We start from the raw sequence: 15,458 nt of genomic DNA, 5'->3' as shown, positions 1-15,458 counted from the left end.
CTGTGCCTTTTTAGTCTCCTGCGATGTCCTCCCGTGTGCTATTCTTGAGGCTCTTGCAGGGAGGAAAGAAATAAGATACAAATGCAATGAGGAAAGTCAGAGTCCCAAATGGCAATCCATGGACCAGCCTGTAGTCCATCGGATGCCTGTCCATACCGCGTTTGCAGGAAAGCAAGAAAGAGTTGTAGTCAATGGATGTAAATATACCGTGGGATCCTGGCACATGGGGAGAAATACCCGCCGGATTCCCACAATATTTGACGCAAGCACTGCTCTCATCCTGTTTGTAATAGTCAAGGTCTTCTAGTTGATGGTGTCCAAAAGAAAAGGTTCCTTGCTTGGCTTCATGTCTATCACTCCCTTCCGGGTTGGAGGAATTGTGCTTGAAATATGAAGGCTGCTCAACACTGGCAGGCTTTTTAGCTAACGTTGAAGCCTGGAGATGGAGAAGGGAAAGGCTTGGTCAGCTTCAGCCAGTCAATATTTGGCATTCTATGATTTCAGGATGCCACCTTGTTTGTTGACAGAAGAACAGTCAGGGTAACCACCTCTTTTGCCTATCCTCTCCTTCTCAGGAACCAAGGTCGTTGCCAAAAATGTCACCGTGATGGTGGGCACAGACCTGGTGCTGCCTTGCCGCCTCACCTCCAACCTGGCCAAGGCTCTCTGGACCTTCAACGGGCAGGAATTGCCCGAGGAGCAGACCTCGGTCCTCTATGATGCCCACCTCCAGGCCCTGATCATTTTGGGCGTCAGCATGAGGCACGGCGGCAAGTACCGGTGCGTCCAGCTGGAGGAGCTGAACGAGCTGATGTCGGAGAACTACGTGGTGACGGTGGTGTCGGGGTCGGCCACGTCTTTGGAAGCGCGGGCCCCCTTGGAGAACCTGGGCCTGGTCTGGATGGTGGTGATCGCTCTGTCGGCCGTGTGCCTGGTGCTTCTGCTGGTGGTGCTGTCCTTGCGGCGCCGGCTGAAGGAGGAGCTGGAGAAGGGCTCCAAGACTATCGAGAGCACCCTCGTCTATCCCATCGAGATGCCCAAGGAGGCCAAGAGCCCCACCTTCATCCCCAGCACCACCTCGGACTCCGACGAGAAGCTCTGGGACCCGGCGAGTTATTACTACTCGGACGGCTCGCTCAAGATCGTGCCGGGTCACGCTGTGTGCCAGAACGGCGGCACCACCCCGTCCCCCACTGCCAACGGCATCCCCGGGCAGCCGCTCCAGTCCCCGCCGCTCCACTCGCCCAACCGCATCAACCTGGGCAACATCCGCGGTTCCTCCTCCAACGGCTACATCCGCCTCAACCTGGGCGCCGAGGAGCGGCCGGACTACAGCGACTTGGCCGAGGAGCTGCGCCGGAAGCTCAAGCAGAGGCAAGCGCTGCCAGACTCCAACCCGGAGGAGTCGTCGGTATGAGCCGGACCTCTCCCACCGTGTCACAGACCTCTCAACTACCTCATCAACCAGGCTGGGATCACTGCCTCCAGCTGGGACTCTTTTTTTAAAAAAAAACCAGATTAATAATCGTATTTAAAAACTCATTTTGGACCTGGTGTTTGTTTTTCACATGACCAGTTTTTATACACTGCCAAGGCACTCTCCTTCCAGCGCGCCTCTCTCGCTCGGCGTTTTCAGCCGCATCCTTCTGGGACATTCCTAAGACTTTGCGGGAGTTGTTTTCTGTTCTTCCTTCGCCTCTGGGCGGTGAGTTTGGCCTCACTGGAGACGTAGCCATCGACGACGGACTTGCTGCGCTTTGTCATCGGAGTCGGTCCCAGGACTGACAGCCATGCTGTGAACGCTCATTGGGAAAAGCAGGGTGGAGCCGCCGTATTGGCTCCGTATCCTCCTCTCCCCGTTTCACCTTTCAGTAGAGACCAGCCATATGCAATATTTGGGCTGGCTTACCTGCTTTTCTCCCCAAATGAAATGCTGTGGATGAGGAATTTTGTATGTGTGTATGTCTGTCCGGAGTGACTTGAGAAAATGCGTGAGAATTGGCCTGGCTGTCTGCAAGGACGTTGCCCAGGGAACGCCAGGATGTTTTGATGTTTTACCATCCTTGTGGGAGTCTTTTCTCATGTCCCTGCATGGAGCTGGAGCTGACAAAGGGAGCTCACCCTCTCTCCCCAAATCCAAACCACCAACCTGTTGGGTCATCAGTCCTGCTGGCACAAGGGTCTAACCCAAGGGTCCTCAAACTTTTTAAGTGGAGGGCCGATTCACAGTCCCTCAGACTGTTGGGGGGCCGGATTATGATGAAATAGTCCAGAATTAGGATTGTTGTTGTTGGGGGCCTTAAAGTCGTTTCAGACTTAGGTCAACCCTAAGTCTAAAGTTTAAGACAGAGGCCAGGTCAATGACCTTGGAGGGCCTTAGTTTGGGGACCCCTGATCTAGACAATCTCAAAAGACCATCTAGATAGTCTCATGAGACCATAGGTGAGGAAAGGGACCCTCAAAGTCCATCTAGATGATTTCATAAGGCCATCAGAAGTCCATAGATAAGGAAAGGGATCCTCAAAGACCATCTAGATGGTTTCATAAGACCATAGGTGAGGAAAGGGACCCTCAAAGGCCATCTAGATGATTTCATAAGGCCATCAGAAGTCCATAGATAAGGAAAGGGATCCTCAAAGACCATCTAGATGGTTTCATAAGACCATAGGTGAGGAAAGGGACCCTCAAAGGCCATCTAGATGATCTCATAAGGCCATCAGAAGTCCATAGATAAGGAAAGGGACCCTCAAAGACCATCTAGATGGTTTCATAAGACCATAGGTGAGGAAAGGGACCCTCAAAGACCATCTAAATGGTTTCATAAGACCATAGGTGAGGAAAGGGACCCTCAAAGGCCATCTAGATGATCTCATAAGGTCATCAGAAGTCCATAGATAAGGAAAGGGACCCTCAAAGACCATCTAGATGATTTCATAAGGCCATCAGAAGTCCATAGATAAGGAAAGGGATCCTCAAAGACCATCTAGATGGTTTCATAAGACCATAGGTGAGGAAAGGGACCCTCAAAGGCCATCTAGATGATCTCATAAGGCCATCAGAAGTCCATAGATAAGGAAAGGGACCCTCAAAGACCATCTAGATGGTTTCATAAGACCATAGGTGAGGAAAGGGACCCTCAAAGACCATCTAAATGGTTTCATAAGACCATAGGTGAGGAAAGGGACCCTCAAAGGCCATCTAGATGATCTCATAAGGTCATCAGAAGTCCATAGATAAGGAAAGGGACCCTCAAAGACCATCTAGATGGTTTCATAAAACCATAGGTGAGGAAAGGGACCCTCAAAGGCCATCTAGATGATCTCATAAGGCCATCAAAAGTCCATAGATAAGGAAAGGGACCCTCAAAGACCATCTAGATGGTTTCATAAGACTATAGGTGAGGAAAGGGACTCTCAAAGGCAATCTAGATGATCTCATAAGGTCATCAGAAGTCCATAGATAAGGATAGGGACCCTCAAAGACCATCTAGATGATCATCAGAAGTCCATAGATAAGGAAAGGGACCCTCAAAGACCATCTAGATGGTTTCATAAGACCATAGGTGAGGAAAGGGACCCTCAAAGGCCATCTAGATGATCTCATAAGGCCATCAAAAGTCCATAGATAAGGAAAGGGACCCTCAAAGACCATCTAGATGGTTTCATAAGACCATAGGTAAGTAAAGGAGGCCCAAAAGGCCATCTAGACAATCTCATAAAACCATAGGTAAGGAAAGGGACCCTCAAGGGCCATTTAGACAATCTCATAGGACCATAGGTAAGGAAAGTGACCTCCAAAAGCCATCTAGATGGTCTCATAAGGCTGTAGTTAAGCAAAGAGACTTCCAAAGACCAGGTACACTTAGGTCAACCCTAAGTCTAAAGTTTAGGCCAGGTCAATGAACTTGGAGGGCCGTATCCAGCTCACAGGCCTTAGTTTGGGGACCCCTGGGCTAACCCATTGCACCATCGGGGATTACGTTTTATAATAAATCCCATTACTCTTTGCCAGATCCCAGGGAAACACTCCCAAAATTTCGTTTCTAGGCTCTTTAAAGGAGCGCAATCCCAAGGGCCCCAAACAGGCTGAGTGTTTCATGGGTTTAGATAAAAGGATGTGCGTCCTGCAGCTCATAGGTTTGGCCTATGGCTCTCGCTTCCTGTGTGCATATGTATGTATGTGAAAGAGAAAGAATTGAATAGGAAGAAGGAAGAGTTTCTGTCTTTTTTTAAAACCAAACCCTCTGCTGTGACTGAATTGAGCTCCCCTGAATGGCCTTCCTTTGGGAGGCGGGGAGCATGCCATGTAGATACCCCCACCGCCCACGAAGCCCCGCATGCCTCTCGCACCATTGCCGTCAACAGACTCCACTTGGCTTCCTTCTTGTATCTTTTTAAGAGAATTAAAGTTCTGTAAATAATAAGAGAGGAGGGGGTCTTGACTCCAGAGACCCCTCCCTTTGCCCTCGCTCACAGCTTGTGTAATTTATTTGTTACTGAAATATATTTATTTGATGTAAATATCTGAATATTTTTATATGAATAATAAAATGGAGACCGAAAACAAAAGACCGAGAAACTTTTGGGGTTTTTGTGACTATAAAGAGGTAGTTAGGAGGAAAAACTCCCAAAATACTGCAGAGCATCCAACACAACACAGGATTGCTGTGAGTTTTCCGGGCTGTATGGCTGTGTTCCAGAAGCATTTTCTCCTGACGTTTTGCCCACAACTATGACAGGCATCCTCAGCGGTTGTGAAGTATATTGGAAACAAGGCAAGTGGGGTTTATATATCTGTGGAATAATGTCCAGGGTGGGAAAAAGAACTCTTGTCTGTTGGAGGCAAGTGTGAATGTTGGCCACAACAACAACAACAACAACAACAACAATAATAAAATAATATCTCAGCCGGCATTTGGAAACAATAGACATTGACAAAATCACGATCTGCCAACTGCAAAAGGCCACCCTACTGGGATCTGCACACATCCGAAAATACATCAAACAGTCCTAGACGCTTGGGAAGTGTTCGACTTGTGATTTTGTGATACAAAATCCTGCATATCTATTTGTTTGCTGTGTCATAATAATAATAATAATAATAATAATAATATAGATCACACAGTCCAAGACACTTGGGAAGTGTTCAACTTGTGATTTTATGATACGAAATCCAGCATATCTATCTTGTTTGCTGTGACATAATAAAATAATAACAACAATTACTACTACTACAACTTTGTACTGTTTTTACACTTTGTTTTATTGTGCCATTGTCCCCATGTCATGTTTTATTTTGTTATTGTACAGGTACCCTATGGGATGCTGTTGTGTTCTTGGTTTGTATTTTAATCTTGTTTTGTTGTAATTGTTTGGGCTTGGCCCCGTCTTAGCCGCCTCGAGTCCCTTCGAGAAGATGAAGGCGAGATACAAAAATAAAGTAGTAGTAGTAGTAGTAGTAGTAGTTGTCGTTGTCGTTGTTATTGTACGACACAGCAAACAAGATAGATATGCTGAATTTCGTTTCACAAAATCGCAAGTCAAACATTTCCCAAGTGTCTAGGACTGTGTGATGTATTTTTGGATGATGCGTGCAGATCCCAGTCGGGTGGCCTTTTGCAGTTGGCAGATCGTAATTTTGTCAATGTCTATTGTTTCCAAATGCTGGCTGAGATCTTTTGGCACGGCACCAATTGTGCCGATCACCACCGGGACCACCTGCACTGGTTTCTGCCAGAGTCTTTGAAGTTCAATCTTGAGGTCCTGATAGCGGCTGAGGTTTTCTTGTTGTTTTTCGTCAATGCGACTGTCACCTGGGATGGCAACATCAATGATCAAACCTTTTTTCTTTTCCACAACTGTGATGTCTGGTGTGTTGTGTTCCAGAACTTTGTCAGTCTGGATTCGGAAGTCCCACAGTATCTTTGCGTGCTCATTCTCCAATACTTTTGCAGGTTTATGATCAGTTCTTTACTGCTGGGAGGTGGTACTTGAGGCATAAGTTCCAATGAATCATTTGGGCCACATAGTTGTGCCTCTGTTTGTAGTCTGTCTGTGCGATTTTCTTACAGCAGCTGAGGATATGATCCATGGTTTCGTCGGTTTCCTTGCACAGTCTGCATTTTGGGTCATCAGCTGATTTTTCGATCTTGGCCTGAATGGCCTTTGTCCTGATGTCTTGCTCCTGGGCTGCAAGGATCAGGCCTTCTGTCTCCTTCTTCAGGGTCCCATTCGTGAGCCAGAGCCAGGTCTTCTCTTTATCAGCTTTTCCTTCAATTTTGTCAAGGAACTTTCCATGCAATGTTTTGTTGTGCCAGCTGTCAGCTCTAGTTTGTAGTGCGGTTTTCTTGTACTGATTCTTTGTCTGCTGTGTTTTGAGGAGATTATTATTATTATTATTATTATTATTATTATTATTATTATACAAGTGACTAACGCAGAAGAGAGTGGGATTGTGACGTCTCTCGATCCAGACACTATCCTATTGACGCAGGCTAGAATTGCATTGGCTTTTTGAGCTGATCGTGTTCAGTTCATCCCTTTCCCATGGACTGTTTTCCATCCAGTTGTCACCCGTCTTATATATGTGCATTCCATTATCTTGTGCCTAAGTGTCATACCGTAGGGTCCGTTTTATGGAGCATTTTTATTTTTAATTCTTGGCACATCTCAGATTGAAAAGTTACCCAAGAGGGGAAAAACTCTTCTTTATCTCTCTTTTCTCTTTGTGTTCCTTCCTGCCGCCCTGGGGTTCGGTTCTGGGGACCTTGCATTCCCGTTCATTAGCATTTGCTTGGCTGGAAAGGCCTTTTCCCGCCGTGATCCTGCAAGGAGCGGCAAGACTATAAAAGGGCATTTTTTGGGTTCCCAAAGGACACGGAGCCTCCTGCAAAGGCAGAGAAAGAGAACTTCTCCGGAACAGCTGGACCCACTCTCGGCTGTTGTAATAGCCGCCAGTAGAATATATTTCCCGCACCTCTTGACTTTAAAACACGCACAAGTATAAATACATCCAGGGAGAAACTAATGATGGGTTTTCGCAATCGCCCTCCCTGCGTCCTTGTCGCCGGCTTCCTTTCGGGAAGAGAAGGACGCTTTGTTTCCCCCTCCGTCCCACGCACAGAGCGAGATGAAATGGACATTTCAAAGGGTTTCCAGCAACACTTGAGAGTGGAACGCCATGTCGCAAGGTCCCTGCCGTTTCCATCTTGTGTCCTGGTTTCACATCACATTGAACTTTTTGTTCCTTTTTTAAAAAGAAGAAGTACTCCCTATCTGAAACTCTTGGGATCAGAAATGTTTTGGGCTTTTCTTTTTTGGAACACTTGTATTTGCATATAAACACGTAACGAGATATCTTGGAAATGGGATCCAAGCCTAAACACAAGGTTTATTGACGATATAACAACAACTCTTTATTGATTAGTCAATTTTGACCATAAAAAACATGTGAAACATACAAAACGTACACACTTACCCATACATACAGTAAAACCATGTAAAACCATGTATAGATACAAAGCATCCCGGCCTACTAGCCTACCAACCCACTCCTAGGTAGTTGTGCAAATACAGAATAAAAAGATTAAAATTAAAATTATTTCATTAAGGTAAGGTTTAAGTGTGGGCAAGGGTAAGTAAAGCTAGTGGCTTGTCCATAGTAAATTTTAAATTGGGATTTTGTTATTGGCATTAATATCACAGCTCTCTGCTTCCATCTTCTTGCGGATGGCCAGCGCTTTTTGCGTAAAAAGGGTCAGTTTTAAAATAGTTTTTATCTGAACCCTGTAGAAGGATGTGCAATTTCTCCTTATTCTCTAAATGAGTATGTTTCTCCAGCAGTGGTTCTAAACAGAAAGATCGAATCCTGTTGAGAAAAATCGAATCTCTTCTTGGCCTTTTGGCTAAAATCAAGTATAGTATCTGTTCTTATCAGTTTAATATCTGATACGTCCTCTATTTGAGGACTATATATTGACGATATATATATTGTATATACTCAAGTATAAGCCTAGTTTTTCAGCCCTTTTTTAGGACTAAAAAAAACCTCCTCAGCTTATACTTGGGTGAGGGCCCTGGTGAGTTTATATTCAGATCGGCTTATACTCAAGTATATATGATATATTTATTATTTTTCTCTATTGTTACTGGTATTGTTACATTTATTATTTTACTCTATTAATTATTATTATTGCATTTATTATTTTACTCTATTTATTATTACAGTAGAGTCTCACTTATCCAAGCCTCGCTTATCCAAGGTTCTGGATTATCCAATGCATTTTTGTAGTCAATGTTTTCAATATATTGCGATATTTTGGTGCTAAATTCATAAATACAGTAATTACAACATAACATTACTGCGTATTGAACTACTTTTTCGGTCAAATTTATTGTATAACATGATGTTTTGGTGCTTAATTTGTAAAATCATAACCGAATTTGATGTTGAATAGGCTTTTCCTTAATCCCTCCTTATTATCCAAGATATTCGCTTATCCAAGCCTCTGCCAGCCCGTTTTGCTTGGATAAGTGAGACTCTACTGTATTACATTTATTATTTTACTCTATTGTTGTTACTTTTACATTTATTTTACTCTATTTTTTATTATTATTAATACATTTATTATTTTACTCTATTGTTGTTATTTTTACATTTATTTTACTCTATTTTTATTATTATTAATACATTTATTATTTTACTCTATTTATTATTACATTTATTATTTTGCTGCATTTATTATTATTACATCTATTAATCCACTCTATTATTATTAAAAGGATACATAAGCACATTTACATTGAAGAAGATGAAAATAATGATTTAATCAGCCTTGAACAGTCATATCTTAAATTACAGTTTGATGTAAAGATTCAAAAACGTTTAAACTACTGATACCTCAATTAATGTAATTTTATTGGTACAGTAGAGTCTCACTTATCCAACATTCTGGATTATCCAACGCATTTTTGTAGTCAATGTTTTCAATATATTGTGATATTTTGGTGCTAAATGCGTAAATACAGTAATTACTACATAGCATTACTGTGTATTGAACTACTTTTTCTGTCAAATTTGTTGTATAACATGATGTTTTGGTTCTTAATTTGTAAAATCATAACCTGATTTGATGTTTAATAGGCTTTTCCTTAATCCCTCCTTATTATCCAACATATTCACTTATCCAACGTTCTGCCAGCCCATTTTATTTATTTCGTGTCAAAAGCATTGCATGATAAATACATTTAAAAATGATGAAAAAAAAAGGAAATCACAAGCAACTAAATAGTTTTAGCCCATTTATGTTGGATAAGTGAGATTCTACTATATCTCGGCTTATACTGGAGTCAATGTTTTCTCAGTTTTTTTGTGGTAAAATTAGGTGCCTCGGCTTATATCCAGGTCGGCTTATACTCGAGTATATGTGTTATATCGTCTTTTTCCTGGCTTCTAAGGTTTTTAGTTTGGGGAGATAGTGCAGAATAGAAATAAAGTTTGTATTATTAGTTTGGCAATAAACAAAATCTCTGGCAACTAGGGTTCAAATGCTTGCTTGGCCATGAAAGCTAGTCTTTGGGCACGGCACACTCTCTCAGCCTCAAAGCCTGTCTATTGTTATGTTTTATATTGTTACGGTTTTTATTTGGGCTTGGCCCCATGTAAGCCGCCCTGAGTCCCTTTTGGGGAGATATAGAGGCAGGGTATACAAATAAAGTTGTTGTTGTTGTTATTATTATTATTATTATTATTATTATTATTATTATAAAGGAAAGTAGCAGCACATTTCTTCCGTCCAAAGCTTGTCCCCAAAACATCTGTGATAGGGTTGCCAATGTATCGGGAATCATTTGAAACTAAACAACAACTGTTTCCTATCCGCTGTCATGACTCTGTGCCCACTTGGATGCTTTTTCAGTGCCATTTGCGCCACGTTGCTTCCTGCAAATATAGGATTTGTCGATGAGGTTCTCTCGCTGAAGTCGGCAATGGGTTCAAGGGCAAAAAGAGCCATTGCTGGGTGCAGAGATTGTGACAGATTCCCACCAGGGTCTTGACTCTTGCGTCAGAAGTCATTGCTGATATATATAAATATATTCCCAAGAGGGAAAGGGGATGGGAAAATAAGCGATTTGGCCGCCTTCCTGGCCTTTCCCACAAGCGGAGCCCGGATCCCGAGGCCCAGAGAGCTCTCGGAGGCCCGGTTCCCCTCTGAGTTTGGCTTGGATGCCTTCCAGGCGATTAATCTAAATTTAATGGTCCGAAAAGGGGGAGAGAATTAATATTCCACCGCCTGGTTTTCATTGCAGAGCTTTCTTTGCCCAGTTACGGTACTTTCTGAATTGTTCAAAGCTACGGACAATGCGATTGCTGTTGTTTGGTCTAAAACTATTCAGCTGTTTGTGATTCCTTTATTTTATCGCTTTTAAACTTATTTATTATGCAACTAGCTGTGCCCGGCCACGCGTTGCTGTGGCGAAGTATGGTGGTATGGGAAATAAAGTAGTGAGGAATTGGTGGTAGTTAAGGTAAAGGGTAAAGGTTTTCCCCTGATGGAGCTTAGCCTTCTAACTGGCAGCAATTGGATAAAAACAATTATTCCTCTCCCTCTAATTAAGACTTTATTTTTTCTTTCCTTTTTGTTGTATGAACGTAGAGGCATGGATGAGGGGTTGTGCTGCCAAGTTTAGTGTTTCTGGGATGTGTAGTTTTGTTGTTTTGTCCTAGGCTGAAATTTCATTACCCTTTCTATATATATAAATGAGTGATGGCATCACGGCGACCCACAAAACAACAAAACTATAGGCCCCCCAACCTCGAAATTTGACAACAAAACCCATCATCCATGCCTCTAGGTTGAAACAACAAAAAGAAAATAAAAATAAAATCCTAATTAGAGGGAGAGCAATAATTGTTTTTATCCAATTGCTGCCAGTTTAGAGGGCTAATCTCTGCCCACTTGGTCTCCTAGCAACCAACTCAGCCAAGGGACAGCCAGGGTTCAGTTAGGGGACAGGCAGATTTAGGCCTCACTTAGGCTTCTTCCACAGATTATCTAATTTGCACTGGATTATATGGCAGTGTAGACTCAAGGCCCTTCCACTCAGCTATATAACCCATTTATAATCTTATATTATCTGCTTTGCACTGGATTATCTTGACTCCACACTGCCATATAATCCACTTCAGGGTGTATTTTATACAGCTGTGAAGAAGGGGCCTCATATAATCCAGTTCTAAGCAGATAATATAAGATTATCAATATACAGTATACAATTCCTCAGTACTTTATTTCCCATACCACCATACTTCGCCACAGCAACGCGTGGCCAGGCACAGCTAGTTATATATATAGGTGCTTTTGACACGAAATAAATAAGGTACTTTCTGGAGGGCTGTATTGGAATCGCCAATGGCGGCATGGCCCTTTGCTGAGAAATGTGACGATCTTGGAGATGCTTCTCTTATTTATTCCTAGGGAGGAATCTCAAGGTGAGAGCACTGCTTTGAAAGGAGAATACTATTTATTTATTTTATTTATTTATTAGCGACATTTATATCCTGTCTTTCTCACCCCAAAGGGGACTCAGGGCGGCTTACAAGTTATATATGCATCAAATATATTATAATTATTGGTATAGCACAATATAAGCATTATATAGTATTATATTGTACTATACGACTATATTGCAATATTATTAGTAATATTACATGTAATAGGTAAAAGGTAAAGGTTTTCCCCAGACGTTAAGTCCAGTCATGTCTGACTCTGGGAGTTGGTGCTCATCTCCATTTCTAAGAGCCGCCGTTGTCCATAGACACCTCCAAGGTCATGTGGCCACAGGCATGACTGCATGGAACGTCGTTACCTTCCCGCCGGAGCAGTACCTATTGATCTACTCACATTTGCATGTTTTCGAACTGCTAGGTTGGCAGGAGCTGGAGCTAACAGAGGGTGCTCACTCCGCTTCGCATTAGGTAAAGGTAAAGGTTTCCCCTGACGTTAAGTCCAGTCGGGTCTGACTCTGGGGGTTGGTGCTCATCTCCATTTCTAAGCCGAATAATAATAATAATAAAATATAATAATAATAATAATAATAATAATAATAATAATAATAATAATAATAATAATAATAATGTTGACTGGCTATATCTGCCTAGAAGATCTGGTGGCAGAGGTACTCTTATAAGTCTTTCCTGGGATGTCTGGTCAATCATGTTCCAGAAGCATTCTCTCCTGACGTTTTGCACACATCTATGACAGGCATCTTCAGAGGTTGTGAAATCTGTTGGAAACTAGTCAGGTGGGGTTTATATATCTGTGGAATGCCAAGGGTGGGAGAAAGGCAGGAAGCAGCCAGGCCTTGAAGCTGAAAGGCCATTCAATGCTAGCCAAGGTGACCAATTGCAACATTCACACTGGCCTCAAACAGACAAGAGTTTTTTCTCCCACCGCTGCCTTGGCCTTGGAAGAAGAGAAGAAGCATCAGGCAGAGCTCGGCCAGGACTCGGCCCATGAAATTATATTCCTTGGTTCAAACATTATCCATTTTCTTTCTGTTGTGGTTGGAAGAAAGGAAGGAAAGGGGGGGGGGGGGGGCTGTGGCGTATCAAATCTGCAGATGGCCCCAAGCTTTGAAGGAAAGCGCCAAGAATAATCGTAACAGAAAGCCTTTATAATTAGTCTTGAAAGCCTCCCTCTATTTATCAATATGATGGATTGATTAATTCGCTAAATTGAGGGTTTCAAGTGGAAAGCTTAATAGGATTTTTAGGGCCGAGAACAGTAAGAATGATGGCACGCTTGAAACCTTCAGCGGTCTCATGCCATCGGTCTTTTCCCACATTCTACAGTGTGGAATTAAAGCAGTTTGACACCACTTGAATGCTATGATATCTTGAGAGTTGTAGTTTGGAGAGGGACTTAAAGTGAATTAATTTTACCGTGTAGATGTATCAGTGGCAAAGTGTGTTAAAGCACTGAGCTGGAGACCGAAAGGTCCCAAGTTCAAACCCCGGGAGCGGCCGCTGTTAGCTTCAGCTTCTGCCAACCTAGCAGTTCAAAAACATGCAAATGTGAGTAGATCAATAGGTACCGCTTCGGCACTCCATGCAGTCATGCCTATGGCCACATGACCTTGGAGGTGTCTGCGGACAACGCCGGCTCTTCGGCTTAGAAATGGAGATGAGCATCAACCCCCAGAGTCAGACACAACGGGACTTAACGTCAGGGGAAACCTTTACCTTTATTATTATTATTAATTTATTATTATTATTATTATTATTAAGGTAATGGTGCTCCATGGAGTCATGCCTATGGCCACATGACCTTGGAGGTGTCTGTGGACAACGGCGGCTCTTCGGCTTAGAAATGGAGATGAGCACCAACCCCCAGAGTCAGACACAACGGGACTTAACGTCAGGGGAAACCTTTACCTTTATTATTATTATTAATTTATTATTATTATTATTATTATTAAGGTAATGGTGCTCCATGGAGTCATGCCTATGGCCACATGACCTTGGAGGTGTCTGTGGACAACGGCGGCTCTTCGGCTTAGAAATGGAGATGAGCACCAACCCCCAGAGTCAGACACAACGGGACTTAACGTCAGGGGAAACCTTTACCTTTATTATTATTATTAATTTATTATTATTATTATTATTATTAAGGTAACGGCGCTCCATGCAGTCATGCCAGTGGCCACATGACCTTGGAGGTGTCTGCGGACAACGGCGGCTCTTCGGCTTAGAAATGGAGATGAGCACCAACCCCCAGAGTCGGACATGACTGGACTTGACGTCTGGGAAAACCTTTACCTTTACCGTTATTATTATTATTTATTATTATTATTATTATTATTATTATTATTATTATTATTATTCATAATACTTAAGTATTATAAGTATAAGTATTATGAGTATAAGTATTATAAGTATCAGTATTGTAATACTTATACTTAACGTCAGGGGAAACCTTTACCTTTTAGATGCATCCTTGGCCATTTCTCTGTTGGAAAAGGCTGCTGTGCTCGGTCTCAATTAGACTGGAAACAATATGGATTTGCGCTTCTTTTTTCTTGCTTATGGAAAAGCGGAATTCTCGCCTCTCCGCAGCACAGAGAGAGAGAGAGACGCCACGGTATCATTTTAATCAGCCGCTGATTGATTAAACGGTAAAAAGCCGAGACAGTTAATCAAGGGTTGCGGGGAAGGTTTTTGTGCCTCCGAAGCCTCGGCGGCCGTGAAATTGGAAGGAATGGGCGGATGCGCAAGAGGCGGAGGGGACCAAGAGCCAAAGGCCCCCCAAGTAATTTGGGGGAAACAATGGGCTGCTAATTGCAGAGGAGCCCACAAAGGGAAGAAGCAGCCTTTGCAAAGGCCCAAAACGGCACTGGGGGACGCCCAGGCGCTGACACCGTTAATTGAAGTGCAGAATTATTTTACGGCAGGGACCCAACATTGAGAAGAGGTTTCATAATCTAAACATTAGAAAGAACTTTCAGATGCTAAGAGTGGGACGTGATGCCTGGGAGTCCGGGGGAGACTCCGCCCTTCTCTGGAGGTTGGATGGCCATCTGTCCGGAGGGCTCTGACTGTGCCTTTCTTTATGGCAGAAGGGGGTTGGACTGGATGGCATGACGTTTGGGGATGCCTGGCATAGAGGTAGGCGAAATGTCAGGAGAGAATGCTTCTGGAACATGGCCATACAGCCCGGGAAACTCACAGCAACCCAATACAATGTTATATCGCATGTATATGATGCAATAGGTTTATCTGATTCCTTCTCTTTAAGAATTTGAGCTCGGGCCAGATGGCCATCTATCAGGAGGGCTCTGATTATGCCTTTCTTTATGACAGAAGGGGGTTGGACTGGATGGCATGATGTTTGGGGATGCCTGGCATAGAGGTGGGCGAAATGTCAGGAGAGAATGCTTCTGGAACATGGCCATACAGCCCGGGAAACTCACAGCAACCCAATACAATGTTATATCGCATGTATATGATGCAATAGGTTTATCTGATTCCTTCTCTTTAAGATTTTGAGCTGAGGCCGGATGGCCATCTATCAGGACGGCTCTGATTGTGCCTTTCTTTATGGCAGAAGGGGGTTGGACTGGATGGCATGATGTTTGGGGATGCCTGAATCATAGAATCATAGAATAGTAGAGTTGGAAGAGACCACATGGGCCATCTAGTCCAACCCCCTGCTAAGAAGCAGGAAATCGCATTCAAAGCACCCCCGACAGATGGCCATCCAGCCTCTGCTTAAAAGCCTCCAAGGAAGGAGCCTCCACCACGGCCCCGGGGAGAGAGTTCCACTGTCGAACAGCCCTTCTCACAGTGAGGAAGTTCTTCCTGATGTTCAGGTGGAATCTCCTTTCCTGTAGTTTGAAGCCATTGTTCCGTGTCCTAGTCTGCAGGGCAGCAGCCTGGCATAGAGGTGGGCAAAATGTCAG

At 43.4% G+C, this 15,458-nt stretch overlaps 1 protein-coding gene and 1 pseudogene across 4 annotated transcripts in view; both read left to right on the top strand.

The window, feature by feature from the left end:
• sema4c (semaphorin 4C) overlaps positions 1-4,568 on the top strand; it is a 113,452-nt gene extending 108,884 nt beyond the window's left edge. For all 4 annotated transcript variants that reach the window (XM_062961258.1, XM_062961256.1, XM_062961259.1 and 1 more), the window contains one exon: positions 576-4,568. In XM_062961258.1, coding sequence (XP_062817328.1) covers positions 576-1,417 — 842 coding nt within the window. In that variant the 3' untranslated portion in view covers positions 1,418-4,568. The remainder of the gene's footprint in view (positions 1-575) is intronic.
• A 3,315-nt stretch (positions 4,569-7,883) lies between these two features.
• On the top strand, positions 7,884-8,051 carry LOC134293559 (U2 spliceosomal RNA; annotated as a pseudogene).
• Positions 8,052-15,458: the final 7,407 nt, after the last annotated feature.

This window comes from Anolis carolinensis, unplaced genomic scaffold, assembly GCF_035594765.1.
Source record: "Anolis carolinensis isolate JA03-04 unplaced genomic scaffold, rAnoCar3.1.pri scaffold_8, whole genome shotgun sequence".
Lineage (NCBI taxonomy): Eukaryota > Metazoa > Chordata > Lepidosauria > Squamata > Dactyloidae > Anolis > Anolis carolinensis.
Note: the sequence above shows the minus strand (reverse complement) of the source record. Positions and strands in the feature narration are given on the sequence as shown.